General features: G+C 38.3%; 4 protein-coding genes across 11 annotated transcripts in view; all 4 read right to left on the minus strand.

Moving 5' to 3' along the window:
* Positions 1–987, minus strand: part of LOC104738026 — a 1,822-nt gene extending 835 nt beyond the window's left edge. The window contains exon 1 of the mRNA XM_019234514.1: positions 13–987. Within this exon, the coding sequence (XP_019090059.1) occupies positions 13–915 (903 nt within the window). The 5' untranslated portion in view covers positions 916–987. The remainder of the gene's footprint in view (positions 1–12) is intronic.
* LOC104735847 (putative disease resistance protein At4g11170) lies at positions 3,370–8,649 on the minus strand. 7 transcript variants are annotated; one of them, XM_019234687.1, is made up of 4 exons: positions 8,304–8,649; positions 5,838–8,212; positions 4,954–5,710; positions 3,370–4,856 (listed from the first exon to the last, which is right to left on the minus strand). In XM_019234687.1, exon 4 carries the CDS (start codon positions 4,804–4,806, stop codon positions 3,769–3,771), a length of 1,038 nt encoding a protein of 345 aa, XP_019090232.1. In that variant the 5' UTR covers positions 4,807–4,856; positions 4,954–5,710; positions 5,838–8,212; positions 8,304–8,649; the 3' UTR covers positions 3,370–3,768. The 7 variants fall into 7 exon arrangements, with proteins under 7 accessions (XP_019090232.1, XP_019090233.1, XP_019090231.1 ...); XM_019234688.1 differs by having other exon boundaries at positions 5,838–7,836; positions 7,917–8,649; XM_019234686.1 differs by having other exon boundaries at positions 5,838–7,836; positions 7,909–8,649.
* On the minus strand, positions 5,036–9,214 carry LOC104738027 (putative disease resistance protein At4g11170). The gene is made up of 10 exons (XM_010458266.2): positions 8,882–9,214; positions 8,684–8,737; positions 8,304–8,537; positions 8,038–8,212; positions 7,909–7,943; positions 7,381–7,836; positions 5,883–5,968; positions 5,769–5,799; positions 5,158–5,654; positions 5,036–5,039 (listed from the first exon to the last, which is right to left on the minus strand). The coding sequence occupies exons 1-10, from the start codon at positions 9,212–9,214 to the stop codon at positions 5,036–5,038; spliced, it is 1,905 nt and encodes a 634-aa protein (XP_010456568.2).
* Positions 9,358–14,854, minus strand: LOC104735846 (putative disease resistance protein At4g11170). 2 transcript variants are annotated; one of them, XR_759497.2, is made up of 5 exons: positions 13,122–14,854; positions 11,693–12,797; positions 11,270–11,572; positions 9,541–11,179; positions 9,358–9,458 (listed from the first exon to the last, which is right to left on the minus strand). XR_759497.2 is itself a non-coding variant. In XM_010455697.2 (4 exons), exons 1-4 carry the CDS (start codon positions 13,601–13,603, stop codon positions 10,652–10,654), a joined length of 2,418 nt encoding a protein of 805 aa, XP_010453999.1. In that variant the 5' UTR covers positions 13,604–14,854; the 3' UTR covers positions 9,482–10,651. The 2 variants fall into 2 exon arrangements, 1 of the variants encoding a protein (XP_010453999.1); XM_010455697.2 differs by lacking the exon at positions 9,358–9,458 and having other exon boundaries at positions 9,482–11,179.

The raw sequence follows: 15,323 nt of genomic DNA on the forward strand, positions 1-15,323 counted from the left end.
CTTGAATGGTGAAATATCTTCAATTTCACCGGTTTCTTCCGGTTCCCATTCGAGTTCTTTCCCGTCCCATGTCATCACATGTGTTGCACATTTCGTATGGACTACGTAAGAGCAATCCTCGTCTTTACAAGAATACTGGCCGTATTTAATGTCGACGGTCTTGTAGCAGACCCGACATAATGACTTTGGGGGTGGAAGGTAAGGAGAATAAGAGAGACGGTGAGGATGGCGCGTGATCTTTATGACGCGTGGTAAATCAACACAATGTTGATGGACCATATAATTACATTGGAAACAAGCATAACTTGCTTCCGACGCATTGACCAATCCACAAGCATCACAAGGAACTAAGAGTGGACGGGGGAAAAGGGCGAGTGAATGTTGATGGCCTTTTGGGTTTTCAATAGTAAGAGGTGGTATGCTTTGTGTGCACATGGTATCCAAACAAAAGTTACAAATAGAACACCGGTAGAAAACTGTCCTTCTTGGATGTGAACTTGGTGTTGGTATGTAATTCCCACACCAAGTACAATTATCAAATATACTACCCCATCCAGACTTACCAGGATCTGCAGATGTGCCTTGGTCTTCATAAGGGCCTTGGTCGCTTATATTGCTGCCGTCGATGATATTTTCATGCTTTCCATAGGTTAGAAAGAGAGGGTGTTGGAGATGAAAAGGATGTAATATTTTTCTAGGAATATTTACACATTCTTCGTGGAAATCCACTTGGCATATGGTGCAGTGGTAATGGAAACCCCGAGAAGAGGTGGATACTTGTTTCCCACATGTAAAGCAATTGGACTTGTTGTTTTTGCTGAGTTTAGGGAAAAGGGTGTGAGGAAGAGTCGGATGAGCCAAACGACATCCTCTTGTATATAAAGCAGCAGGATGTAGATGCCTACTCTCTTCCATTTCTTTTCTGCTTTGGGTTTGATGGATGTTTCTGCAAATTGACGACCACCCTCTATATACTTCAAGAACTGTGAAAGTCTGTTGAGTAAAAGAATATTTTTTCTAGCTTAATTTCCCCAAATAGTATTTGTTTTTTCTTCTTACAAAAAAAAAAGTACTTATTTTTTGGATTTGTAAATAAAAGATGATTTATTACAACTAGTGATCATATGCAACCAATGGATTAATTTTGATTAAAAGAAGCTGCTAATTAGCGATAGATCCAAATACGTGATCTTATTACTTTATCAAGATCTGCCGCTTGCAAAGGGAGGGCACATGTTCGCTTTGACTAGTGAGATAAGATTTGACACGATAATTCAGATAAGATCGTCATTTCATTTTGTAAGGGAAGTGTCCAATGAATGACAGTAAATGCATGAGTCAAGCGAGCTTGCTTTGCTAGGCCATTTACTTTTCCAAAACTCGTCCTGAAAAGACAAAATAAGGTAATAACAAAATATACACCCAATAAGTGAGAACGTGCATTTGCTTAGAAGACCACATCGGTTTGATTAAATAAAACTGTGAGACTTAATGCCAACACACACTGCAGGGGATGTTTCCCTGAAGTTCCCATCTAACTTTAAATACGGGTTAAATATTCTTTATGTAAAAGAATTGCTCAAGTCTTACTAGTGGTGTTTTGTTTTCAGGGTTATTGCAAGGTTCCAGTTTAACAAATTGAATGTTTTCTCTTCAATGTGGTGGTTCATGTTCTCTAAGGTTCTAACTTACGGTGGACCGACTACAAGGATATAGCCCTTGGTTGAAGTTTACTTTCAACTTTCCAACTCCGTACTGCAATAATGTGAAAACTCATGAATAAAACCTTGAGTTTATGAAACACCTGAGACTATAGTCTATACCTATATAAAAATCCACTAATGAACTAGCATAAACTTAATACCAATGAAGAAGACACCAAATTATAACAATCCATTATGTCTGCAATGCGTTACCACGTCCACAACCAATATCGTTTTAGAACATTAACACAAATCTCTTTTTTTTTTTTTTTTGAGTGAAAAGAAAGAAAAATAAACAACATCAGTTTTCTCAACCCTTAAATATTTGGTTAATCAGTAATATATGAATGAATCCTNAAAAAAAAAAAAAAAAAAAAAAAAAAAAAAAAAAAAAAAAATACAGGAGCTTGATTATTAGCACCGCCAGTGTTTGTTGTTCAAATTAGAATCAGAAAGAATATTCATACCTAACATCAACGTGATGGTATCTTCAGAGTTCTACTCATCATCAAATCCTCAGATTCTTGCTTGTCCTCTCAGGTCCTTCAGCAACACTTGACCATTCTCGTTTCTTGCTTCTACTTGACTCTCCAACGTTGTTCTTGTTGCCTTCATTGTCCTCGAGTGGAAGAGACGATAACTCGGGGTGAGCTTTCGAGTCATATTCACAGGAACAAGGCTTTAAGAGTTTTACACCACACCGCAGTATATTGGGAGTTACAATTTCCGGATAGTTTTTCTTCTCCAAGCATTTGAACTCAAAACGCATTTTTCTTTCAGGGATGTTGTCTTCCTCCTGGGTGAAATAAGAGTTGAGTATAAACATATGGTTTCCACGAAGCTGACAATGTGCAGATATCTCTGGCCATTTATACACAGTGATAGAGCGTCTGCCTCTGACGTGACACGATATTTGGAAATTACTATAAGGCACAACATCAACCTCATCTCTCCGGTGGAGCACAACGCAAGCCTTAAATCTCAACGATCCATATGACTTCCTCCGGTTTAAATGAATGGTTAGAGAACTTCTTCTAGCTTGATGAGGAAAGTAGTCAGTCACGTTACTACGAGGTAAGACCGCATATCCGCAAGCCCATTTCTCAATGATTAGTTTACGCGCTTGTTGGTCCAGGTTCCAACAGTTGATGAACTTGAGAATGAGCTTTGGGTCGTGAGATGAGCCATAGGGGGGAGATAAACTTTCAAGAGACACACAATTATCTGCGTGCAGTTCTGACAGAGAGCCCGTAAGTTCTGGCAGCCATTGTAGATCAATGCAGTTTGTAAGGTCAAGGTAATGAACCTGCCGTACAACATGATGTGTAATACTCTCGAAACCATTCCCAAACAAACTCAGGTGTAAGGGAAATCGTGAGTCTCCTCAGACGTAAATGCAGGTAAGCTGTTCTTGTCAACGTAGTCCAACATCAAATCGAACTCATACCACAAGTAGAAGCTCTGGAAAATTTCTGCTGGGAAGTATTTTACATTTATGCAGCCTGTAAACTAAGTAACTAGAGCATTCGTAACTCACAAATTCTTGGCGAGATCTTCCGCAGCTTCATACAATATGACATCGTCAATTGTGTGAGCCTATAGAGATCTGAGATCCACAGAGGAACTTCTCGTATTCCTGTTGAATCCAGATGTAACTCAGAGACCGTGTGCGGAACAAGTGGAAACTCTGTAACGTTTTCACAACCAGTCAAATCCAATGTATGAAGAAAATCCCAAAGGTTAAGAGATGGAGACACTTGTGGTATCATGGTAAAGGACACATTAAGATGTTCAATGTCACTAGAAATCTCTGGAAAACTTTTGAGTTTTGGGCAATAGCTAACGTTGAGGTAACTTAGAGACTCCAAAGCGTAGTTTGATGGAAGAGGCTCTAAATTTCTGCAGGCTTGAAGGTCTAAGAAATCCAACATAGTAAGTGTCCAGATAGAGGGAGGAAGCTTGAGCAAACTGTGACAATCCCTCATATCCAAATGCTCCAAATTCACTGCTTCTGAAAGATTAGGAAGTTCTTCCAAGCTCGTAGAGCCACTCAATTCCATCTTTTTCAGGCTTCTAAGCATCTGAAATGAAATCGAATCTCCTCAGATTCTATGAGGAATTGACGTTTCCCAGGCTCATCAGCGTTTTTTTCTTGTGCGATTCCTCTTCCCATTTGTTGTAGCAAATGGTGCATTGTGATATGTTTGCCACTTGATATGGACACAAGCGCTCTTTCGACAAGAACACCAAGTCCATATTTCACGTCAATAATGCTATTTTCAAGAAGCTGAATATCCTCTCCTTCACCATTGAATAAACACGCGATATGGAGAAATATAGTTTTACATATACTAGTATCACCTAAGCTATCATAGCCAATTCTTAATATCTTATCAATGTCATCATGAAGACTTGATTTTAGGCGATGCAGTTCATGTTCCCACTCAATTTTGCTTTTACCTCGCATTGAAGAGCCTAAAACACAAAGTCCTAATGGAAGATGATTAGTGACTTGTCTAACTCCAACTGCAAGCTCCATGAATCCTTCCGGTGAAGAATCTTGTTTGAAGGCGGATCGAGAAAAGATTTGCAGAGCTTCATTGCCAGACGGAAACTTCACCTCATAAATATGCTTGATATCATGTCTCTTGAAAAGGTCTTTGTTTTCAGTGGTCACGATGATCCTACTTCCAGCGCCAAACCACAAAAGTTCATTTGCTACAGCTTCTAGTTGCTCTAGTTTATCAACATCATCAAGAACAATAAACACTTTCCAGGAGTTTAGCCTCTCCTTTGCCACACCTAAATGATTTATCCTCATATCTTTGAGGTTGAGGATTTCAGAAAGAAAATATTCTTGCAACTGCAACTTCGAGCTGTAGTTTCCTTTGACATTCTCCATAAAAATACTGAGCTGAAAGTCACTGGAAACTAGATCGTATAACGCTCTAGCAATCGTGGTTTTGCCAATTCCTGCAGGACCCCAAATCCCTACGACTCTCACTTCATTAGATTCCATGCATAACAAAGAATTCATCTTTGTTATATGAGGTTCCATTCCAACTAAATGATCAAAAGCCCTCGACGGTGTGGAGTTCAACATGTTAGTAACCGTCTGTAGCAATTTTTAACATCATAGCAGCTTCGCTATCCCTGACAGGAGAAATATCGTTCCTTTATCAAACTTGGAACAAGAATTTGATACACATACAGAGAAATTAATTAGGAGTAAAAGATTTTGACTTTTTACCTTAGAACAACTATTCCCGTCTTTTTTCGATGTTATTTACACGATTATAAGCAGTATCATCCTATGTGACAGATATTGCCTATCAACTACACATTCATGCAAATATGTTCCAAAAATTCAAGATAGCAAATGAAGAAGTCTCATTATACTAACAAAACTGATCCACATGGAAGATGAAACACTAGTGGAGAGAAGATAACTAACCAATTCTGTGAATGCTGGCCGCTTATGTTGGCAACATCAGTCAAAGCTTGCTTCCATTTCTGCTTCTGCTCCTCTGTTTTCCCCACACAAGGTCTCTCGAAACCCTCCCCAAAATCTCCACGCTGTCTTCTTACATCAGATGGATTCATTTCGTAGAAAATTGGCATCACCTTTAGACCTGTAGTAGTTCTGCATTCCATAATCTCCGACAACTCATCTAAGCACCAACGTGAAGAAGCGTAGTTCTTCGTGAGGATGACGATCCCAATCCTCGATGCTCGTATAGCTTGTACAAGCTCAGGGCCGATGGACTCGGTCCTCCTGATTTGATTATCTACAAATGTGTTGATTCCTTTGCGATTAAATTCACCGAGCAAGTGGCTGAGAAAGTTTCGACGGACATCTTGACCACTGAAGCTTGGAAAGACATCATATCTCCATTGAGTAGGGGACAATAAAGAAGAAGACGAAGAAGCAGACATGATGGATGATGGAACCTAAGCAAGAGGCCCAGAAAATCCAAAAGCCTAACCATAAGTCTAGCTTCTTTCAACTAAGACAAGAACAAAAAAAAGTTTGTAAGAGAATTAATAGTGAATAACATCTCATACCAATATCTCTTTTCCGTTTTTCTTGTTTGATCTTTAACAGAATCAGCCCGGAGAAACCATGAAACTCACCTTCTCTATATCATTGAGTGAATAATCTTGTTAAAAGTCAAAAACCCTTCATCTCCATTATTTCCTGGAGATTTCCCACAAGCTGGTGGTTTATTATAGCGAGTCTCGTCTTGGAAGGTATTACGAAACTTCTGAAAAGTCAAACAATTAAGAAACATAAAGGTAATCATAAAAAAAAAATCAGATCTTACTAGGGAGAAAGGAATGTAAAGATTAACTAAAGCTGATTTGGTTGTTTCAGAGAATTGGTCAGAATAAAACACATCCATAGTTATGTGTTAATATAATCTTAAGGGGCTTTAACATACCTTAAATGGTCAAAAATACAATAAATTTATATGTACATGACTCTAGTCTCTAGCATAGCTCTCATTGTCAACCAAATCAAGACCTAAAAAATCCAAGCAACTGATTATAATGTAGAAGAGCAGCTAACAAAAGAAGAAGCAGGGCAACCAACTTTTTCATATCAAGTAGGAATGTCAATCCATGGATGTTAAGTTGTTAACTAACTAACTTAACTAACCCAGTATAGTTGAACGCTAACCCATGGGATGAACAACACCATACGACTTCCCAGCCTAGAATCAGAGATTCTTCAAAATCGAGCAGATAAAAGGCTAATACCATTATTACTAGAGAGAGATTTCAAATGGGTCAACAGATTTTGTCAACAACAAAAGAACACTGCTATTCAGTCACTCTACGGTTAAAAAAAGAAAACAAATGAGAAAAGACAAAGCAATCACAACTTGGTTTTCCACTAAAACAAGACTTTTCCAAAAACTTGAGCCTATTTTCTATAGCAAAACCCTAACTTTAGTAATATTCAAAGCAATGATTCGACTTCATCGCACATGATTTATGGAGTTCAAAAAAAAAAAACACCAAAACATAAATTAAACACATAACCAATTGAAAAAAGAAAAATAGAAACCCTTCTTCAAGCTTTAAGGAAAAAAAAAAAGAGAGAGAGTAAAAATCGAGAGAGGACCAGCAAGCAAAACCAATTGCGAAGGAAGAGAATGGCCGATAACGAAGGATCGGCCATTGGAAACTCTTTCGAAACTTATCTCCTCCTTCCGTTCTTTCTCCTTTAGCATCATCGTCTGCTTCGTTCCGAGTTAGGGGCAAATTGGCGAAGCCCGGAAAGTTAAAAGAGTCAAAAACTATTAAATGATTAGTCAAACTATGTGATGCCATGTGTCGGTCAATGTGGCTGGAATAAGATCTTTTTATTGGTTGCTGTTTTTCGTAAATCCTCTTATTGTAGAAATCCAATTTCCGTGACACAAAATGAGTACTCCCATGTGTAAAAATAGTCGAACAGCCAATCTAAGATTTTAGTATGGTTTGTTTGTGAATTAATCAAAGACGTGTTTTGTGTACACAAATTTTAACAAAGCTAATTCGACGTACAAAGGAAATTTATCTCAAAATAGGACTATAACAACGGTTTTCAAATACACAAACGTACGGCTTACGCATGTGCTCAATATGCATGTGTTCTAGATGAAAGATGTTAATCTTTTAAGGTTCTTACCACGACTCCAGTCCAGGATATGTCCACGATCTCCATACTTGCAGGGAAAGATGTTAATCTTTTAAGGTTCTTACATCCCGCCATTTCCAATGAAACAAGACGAGAACATAATTTGATTAATGAAGGCACTTTCTCTATCGCAGTTTCCCCAAGAGACATGAATTGAATATGCGTTGAGATTAGAGGAAAAGTCTTCAGCCTTGAGCATCCTCTCAGATTTAAGACGCTAAGTGATTCCAAGTTGATGTTGGTTGGAAGAGTCTTCAGTTTTACGCAACAAGACATGTCTAGGACTTTGAGGTTATTAAGATTTTGTATAACAGAAGAAGGGACTGTGACCAAATTTTCGCAGGACCTAAGGTACAACTTCTCCAGATTTGTTGCTGTTGAGAGGTTTGGGATATCTTCAATGTTTGTGGATGCGCTCAAATCCATATACTTGAGACTTGTCAGTGGCTGGAAACATATACACAAACCACATGAAATTTATAGAGATAAGAGCAGGAGAAGACTTTGATATGATAATACCTGAATACCTTCCCAAAGTTTCTCAAGCTTCCTATCTTGCATAGTAAGTTGGACAAGATATTCAGGACAAAACTTAGAGGGCATACATTTTATCGGATACGAATCCCAATGTAGTAATCTAAAGTTTACGTGGTAGGTAATCCAAGCCCTGAGGTAAGTATAACTTGATTGCTTCATCTGGAAAATTCTTGTATAGCCTCAAGAATTGGAGATTAGGCATTTTCTTAAAGGCATTTTCACTTATATACACTTGATCCTCAATTTCAGACATATCTAATGATATTCCTAAAACAGTTTCTGTACCCTGCATATATATACCCAAAGAAAGAACGCAGTTACTTCATGCATTAGCTAAAGTGGACTTTGTGATGAGTAGGACATGTGTTAACGCTTACGGTTTCATTTACTAGTACATATGAAATCTCCAAAGCATCAACTAGAAACTTACGTTTCCCGGGGTCATCAAGACATTGATCCCGAGTAATTTCTTTACCCAATTGTTGTAGCAAACAATGCATTACTATATATCCATCAGCACAAATATGTATAAGAGATCTGTCAACAAGGACTTTAAGTCCAAATTTTGCATCCAATGCACTCTTGGCAAGCAATTGCTTCACATGATCAACCTTTTCACCATTGAACAAACAAGAAAATGTGAAGAAAGATTGCCTTATCTTTCTCATCTAACCCATCATAGCATACTCCTAGTACTTTCTCGATTTTCCCATTTAGACTGGTTCTAAGGNTTAAAGGCATTTTCACTTATATACACTTGATCCTCAATTTCAGACATATCTAATGATATTCCTAAAACAATTTCTGTACCCTGCATATATATACCCAAAGAAAGAACGCAGTTAGTTCATGCATTAGCTAAAGTGGACTTTGTGATGAGTAGGACATGTGCTAACGCTTACGGTTTCATCTGCTAGTACATCTGAAATCTCCAAAGCATCAACTAGAAACTTACGTGTCCTGGGGTCATTAAGACATTGATCCCGAGTAATTTCTTTACCAATTGTTGTAGCAAACAATGCATTACTATATATCTATCAGCACAAATATGTATAAGAGATCTGTCAACAAGGACTTTAAGTCCAAATTCTGCATCCAATGCCCTCTTGGCAAGTAATTGCTTCACACGATCAACCTTTTCGCCATTGAACAAACAAGCATTGTGAAGAAAGATAGCCTTATCTTCCTCATCTAACCCATCATAGCATACTTCTAGTACTTTCTCGATTTTTCCATTTAGACTGGTTCTAAGCCTTGGTAGAGCTTTTATCCACTCCTCCTTGCTCATCCCTCGCAAAGATGCACCTAAAATGCTGAGACCTAGAGGAAGATCTCCAGCAAGTTTTGCAACTTCATTTAAATATAAAGGCTTGTCTAAAAAGTAATCCAAAGATTAATTAGACTCTATTATCTTGTCGGTCCAGGACAACATGATGTTTAAATTCAATCGTCTGCATTGGTGGGTGAATGCATGTAATGAGGATTGTTGGATGATGCTCAAGATTAGCAGATTGACATAAACTCTATATCGTCTGCATCTTGGTGACTAAAGAAGTTAATGAACCAAATTAGAGTCACAAATAACATCAATTTTAAAGATATTCATACACACACATGAAGAGTAAATGTTGGTGACTTCAGATTTTTTCCCCAATCTTTCTCAGTTGGTAATTCTCAGATTCTTGCTTGTCCTCTCTAGTCTGTCTGCAACACTTGACCGCTCTCGTTTATTGCTTCCCTTTGTCTTTGCAATGATGTTGTTGTTGCATTCAACTTCCTCCTCGAGCGAAGTAGTTGACAGCTCAGGGTGAGCGTCTGAGTCATATTCACAGGAACAAGGCTCCAAGAGTTGTACACCACATCCCAATATATTGGAGGATATGGTGTCTGGATATTCTTTCATTCCCAAGCATCTGAAATAAAAAAGCATCTCACTTTCGGGGATGTTGTCTTCCTCAAGCGTGAAATATGAGTTGACTATAAACAGATGGTTCTCCAGAAGCCGATCATCTGAATCATCTACATCTATCTCTGGCCATTTATACACGGTGGTGGAATGTCTGCCTCTCACGTAGCATGATATTTGGAAACGACGAAACGTCCCATCATCGAGCTCATCCCTTGGGGGGAGAACAACACAAGCCTTGAATCTCAAGGATCCATATGAGTTCCCCTGGCTTAAAAGGATGGTTAGAGAACTTCTTCTAGCTTGGTGAGTAAAGTAGTCGGGCACTTCACTACCAGGTAGGACTGCATATCCACAGGCCCATTGCTGGATGACTAGTTTACGTGATTCTTGATCCAGTTCTGAGCAGTTGATGAACTTGAGAATGAGCTTTGGATCGTGAGATGAACGAGAAGACTGAGATAACCTTTCAAGAGAAACACAATTATCCGCGTACAATTGTGACAACGAGCCAGGAAGCTCTGGTAGCGACACAAGTTCTCTGCAGTCTCTAAGATAAAGGAATTCTACCTGCTGAACAACAGAATCTGGAATACTGACGAAGTCATTCTCAGTCATATACAACCTTAAGGGGAAATCTTCAGTCTTCTCAGGAGTATAAGTAGGCAAACTGTTCTCGTCAATGTTGACCAATGTCAACTCCAACTCATGCCATATACAGAAGCTCTGGAAGATTTCTGCAGGGAATTCCCTTACATTGTAGCAGCCTTTAAAATTAAGTGACTCGAGTTGTCCTAGCTCACAAATGTTTGGCGAGATCTATCGTAGCTCCGTGCAAAATGCCATCGACAACTCTTTCAGACCATAGAGATCCGAGATCCATGGAGGAATTTCTTTAATTCCTGATAAGTGCAGATGTAACTTAGAGACGGTATACGGCACACGTGGAAATTCTGTAACGTTTCCACAACCAATCATTTCCAAAGTACGAAGGCAACTCCAATAATCAACTGATGGAGGCACTGCTGATATCGGGGTAAAGGACACACTGAGTTTTTTAATTTCACTAGAAATCTCTGGGAAAACTACATTTTTTGAGCATTCACCAATGTTGAGGTAACTTAGAGAATCCAATGCGTAGTTTGCTGGAAGAGGCTCTAAATTTCTGCAGCCGTAAAGGTGTAAGAAAGTTAACCGACTAAGTTTCCAGATAGAGGAAGGAAGCTTGACCAAACTGTGGCAATTCTGCATATCCAAATGCTCCAAATTTAATGCTTCTGAAAGGTCAGGAAGTTCTTCCAGACTAGTGGAGCCACTCAATTCCATCTTTTTTAGACTTCTTAGCATCTGAAAGCAAATCCAGGGCACAAATGTCAGAATTGTTGTTTATTTGGAACAAAATCATATAATGCAAATGAAGCTTGTCAGGAAACTTACCGGGACTCCTTCCCAGAGCTTCTTCAAGTTACTCCATTTCATGTTGATTTCAATGAGACATTCCGGACGAAACCGAAAAGACATATGTTTCATAGGACATCCCTCCCAATGAAGTAATTTAAGTTTACGAGGTAGAGGCAAACAATCCAAACCTTCATGTAAATGCACTATGGCCTTATCGGACCATAGTTTATAGAATCTTAGAATTTGGAGATTATGCATCCCACTGAAGGCTCTCTCGCCAAGGAACAACTCCCGGATTTCAGACATGTTGAAAGATATGCCTAAAACACTTTCTGTACCCTGCAAAAAAACGTCAGGAAATGAAATAAAACAAATTGACTTATAATGAAAGATATGCCTAAAACACTCAGTAGACTTGACTCATATTGACAAAGCCATGAATGTTATATATAGACTTACAGTGTTATCAGAAAGAACATCATAAATCTCCTGGGCATCTATAAGGAATTGACGTTTCCCAGGCTCATGAGCAGATTGTCTACGAACAATTTCTCTGCCCATTTGTCGTAGCAAATGGTGCATCGTGATACATTTGTCACTGGATATATTAATAAGAGCTCTGTCGACAAGAACACCAAGTCCAAATTTAATGTCAAGAGTGCTGTTTTCAAGAAGCTGAATCACCCGATCTTCTCCTTCACCATCGAATAAGCATGCAATATGGAGAAATATCGTTTTATATTTATCATCATCACCTAAGCTATCGTATCCGACTCTTAGTATCTTCTCAATGTCACCATGAAGACTGGCTTTTAGGCTAGGCAGTTCACGTGTCCACTCACATTTGCTTTTACCTCGCAATGATGAGCCTAGAACACAAAGTCCTAATGGAAGACGATTAGCGAATTTTGTAACTTCAATTGCAAGCCCCATGAATCCTTCCGGCGGATAATCTTGTTTAAAAGCAGATTGAGAAAACATTTGTAGAGCTTCATTTCCAGATGGAAAATTCACCTCATAAATATGGTTGACACCATGCCCCTTAAAAAGCTCTTTGTGCTCAGTGGTCACTATAATCCTACTTCCAGCACCAAACCACCGAGGTTCATTTGCTAAAGCTTCTAGTTGCTCCAGTTTATCGACATCATCAAGAACGATAAACACTTTTTGAGACTTTAGCCTCTCCTCTGCAACACCTAAATGATTTATCCTCATGTCCTTGAGGTTGAGCATTTCAGAGAGAAATTGTTCCTGCAACTGCAATTTCGAGCTGTAGCGGTCATTTCTGCTATAACTTCCCTTAACATTCTCCATAAAAACACTAAGTTGAAAGTCGCCAGACAATCGTCCGTATAACGCTCTAGCAATTGTGGTTTTGCCAATTCCTGCAGGACCCCAAATCCCAACGACCCTCACCTCATTAGATTCCATACATAACAAAGAATTCATCTTTGCTATATGAGCTTCCATTCCAACTAAATGATCGAAATCCCTCGACGGTGTGAAGTTCAATATGTTAGTAATATCTGTGGCAATTTTTAACATCATAGCAGCTTCGCTATCCCTGCCAGGAGAAATATCATTCCATTTATCAAACTGGAATAAGAATTTGATACACATACAGGGAAATGAATTAGCAGTATTGACGTTCAAAGATCAGGAAAGCTTTAACTTTTTACCTTAGAACAACTATGTACTTGTACAATCTTTGATATGCAGACAAAAACCAGCAACATCCTATGTATATAGATTTCTATTGTCTAACTACACAATCAACCAAACGTCATGCATGTTTCCCAAATTCCAAATATCAATAAAGAAATCTCACGAGTCACGACTAACAAAACTGATCCAAATGAAAGATGAAATACTAGAGGAGAGGACTAACCAATTGTGTGAATGCTCGCCGCCTATGTTAGCAACATCAGTCAAAGCTTTCCTCCAACTTTGCTTCTGCTCCTCTGTTTTTCCCTCACATGTTCTCTCGAAGGCAGTTCCAAAGTCTCCAGTCTGTTTCCTTACATCAGATGGATCCATATCATAGAAAATTGGTATTACCTTTTGATCTGCAGTCTTCCTGCATTCCATAATCTCCAACAACTCGTCTAAACACCAGGTTGATGAAGCATAGTTCTTCGTGAGGATGACGACGCCAATCCTCGATGCTCGTATAGCTTGTACAAGCTCAGGGCCGATGGACTCACTCCTCCTGATTTGATTATCTACAAATGTGTTGATTCCTTTGCGATTAAATTCACCGAGCAAGTGGCTGAGAAAGTTTCGACGGACATCTTGACCACTGAAGCTTGAAAAGACGTCATATCTCCGTTGAATAGAGGACAATAAAGAAGAAGACGAAGAAGCAGACATGGTGGATGATGAAACCTAAGCACGAGGCCTAGACAATCTTAAAAGCCTAAACCAAAGTCTAGCTTCTTTCAACTAAGATCAGGAAAAAAGCTTTGTAAGAGAATTTCATTGTAACCAAATCAGCACAGAGAAACCATGGCACTCATCTTCTCTTTATATCATTGAGTGAAGAATCTTGTTAAAAGTCAAAACCTTTATCTCCACTAATTCCTGGGGATTTCCACAAGCTGGTTGCTTGAGATTTTTTATACCAAGTCTCGTCTTGGAAGGTATCACGAAACTTCTGAAAAGTCAAACTCTTGNAAATATGAAGCTACTCAAAAAAAAAAAAAAAAAAAACTCGATCTTATAGACAAATGGAATGTAAAGATTAACTAAAGTGGATTTAATTGTTTAAAAATGAAATATTCGTCATAGATGTCATCAGCCAAGACGGCTAGTTCAACAACTTCATAGAATTGGTCAGAATAAAAACACAACCATAGCTATGTGTTTCTATAATCTCAAGGGGCATTAAACATGGTCAAAAATACAAAAAACCAAATCTACATGACTCTAGAATTGCTCCCATTGTCAACCAAACCAAGACTTAAAATGAAGCAACTGATAAGTTATTAAGTAGCAGAGCAGCTAACAAACAGAAAAAAACCTTTTCTCATGTCAAACTATGGATAAACTCATCTTGCTTTGTCAGTCTGTCTATTAACAGGTTAAGAACATGAATGTGGACTAAGTAAGGCTAACCCATTAGATTTTAAGGTGAAACACCATATAGAGCAAATCACACCTTTGTTTTCCACTAAACAGCAGCACAATTCCAAATGAGCTTAACCAATAATATCTATAAACAATACACTAGAACCTTATCTGACTATATCTGAACCCCTTGGTGCCGAGATTTTTTTAACCAAAGAGATGCATTCTATAGCAAAACCCTAATTTTAGTAAGCTCAAGTATTCACAATTATATGAAATTCAATATCGTCGAAAAAACAAAAGCTCAAGAATTCACAACTCATACCTACAATCAGAATCAGACATAGAGACAAAAAAATGAAAATAGAAATTGAAGCACGTTAACATAATTATAGAAGAAATCGATGGAATCCAAATCCTTGAAGAAGCCATTGCAAACCAAAGCCCTGGTTGAAATTTTCCGAACAGAAGAACAAAGCGCTTAATAAAAAAAAAATCGAATTTGGTTTTTTTGGCGAAAAGAAAATCGAATATTTAAATTACAGTATTACCCTTTGACTACTTCAAAGAAACCAAAGTAACCTTTTACACATTGAATGTACCAAATAATGCATCATGATGAGTTGTTCTCCTTCCCCAGATATAGAGATGAGAGACGTATCAACAAGGGTTTGTATCCCTTTCTCCACGTCCCAGTCTCTCTCCGAAAGCAAGACTATGGCCTCATTCACGTTCTTGCCACATACCCATAGTCTAGAATCTCTTAACGAACCAAGTATCAGTTTATGTCTGTTATCCAAACCATCGTAAGCGAATCTAATAGCTTTCTCAATATCAGTATCGTTGTTAACATAGGTTTTAAATTTATCCGGTGCCATTTTCCACCCCTCTTTGCTCTTCCCACGTAAAGCCGAGCCTAAGATCTTGAGACCAAGTGGAAAAGGAGCAATAAGATTTGCTACTTCAACAGCTCGCTCAAAGTAAGCTCTTGGTGGAGAGCTTTTTTTTTTTTTTTTTTTTTTTT

Source organism: Camelina sativa, chromosome 13 (assembly GCF_000633955.1).
Source record: "Camelina sativa cultivar DH55 chromosome 13, Cs, whole genome shotgun sequence".
Taxonomy (NCBI): Eukaryota; Viridiplantae; Streptophyta; class Magnoliopsida; order Brassicales; family Brassicaceae; genus Camelina; species Camelina sativa.

What these genes read in the sequence shown, in the direction of transcription:
- LOC104735847 (XM_019234687.1), bottom strand. Translation starts at nt 4,806, where the DNA reads ATGTTGAACTCCACACCGTCGAGGGCTTTTGATCATTTAGTTGGAATG.
- LOC104735846 (XM_010455697.2), bottom strand. Translation starts at nt 13,603, where the DNA reads ATGTCTGCTTCTTCGTCTTCTTCTTTATTGTCCTCTATTCAACGGAGA. An exon ending in ATGTTCTTTCTGATAACACT is followed by an intron (nt 11,573 to 11,692) that starts GTAAGTCTATAT and finishes GTTTTTTTGCAG; the next exon opens with GGTACAGAAAGTGTTTTAGG. An exon ending in AGCTCTGGGAAGGAGTCCCG is followed by an intron (nt 11,180 to 11,269) that starts GTAAGTTTCCTG and finishes ATTTGCTTTCAG; the next exon opens with ATGCTAAGAAGTCTAAAAAA.
- LOC104738027 (XM_010458266.2), bottom strand. Translation starts at nt 9,214, where the DNA reads ATGAGCAAGGAGGAGTGGATAAAAGCTCTACCAAGGCTTAGAACCAGT. An exon ending in TATCCTGGACTGGAGTCGTG is followed by an intron (nt 5,969 to 7,380) that starts GTAAGAACCTTA and finishes TTGACTTTTCAG; the next exon opens with AAGTTTCGTAATACCTTCCA. An exon ending in GGAAATAATGGAGATGAAGG is followed by an intron (nt 5,800 to 5,882) that starts GTTTTTGACTTT and finishes ATTCTGTTAAAG; the next exon opens with ATCAAACAAGAAAAACGGAA.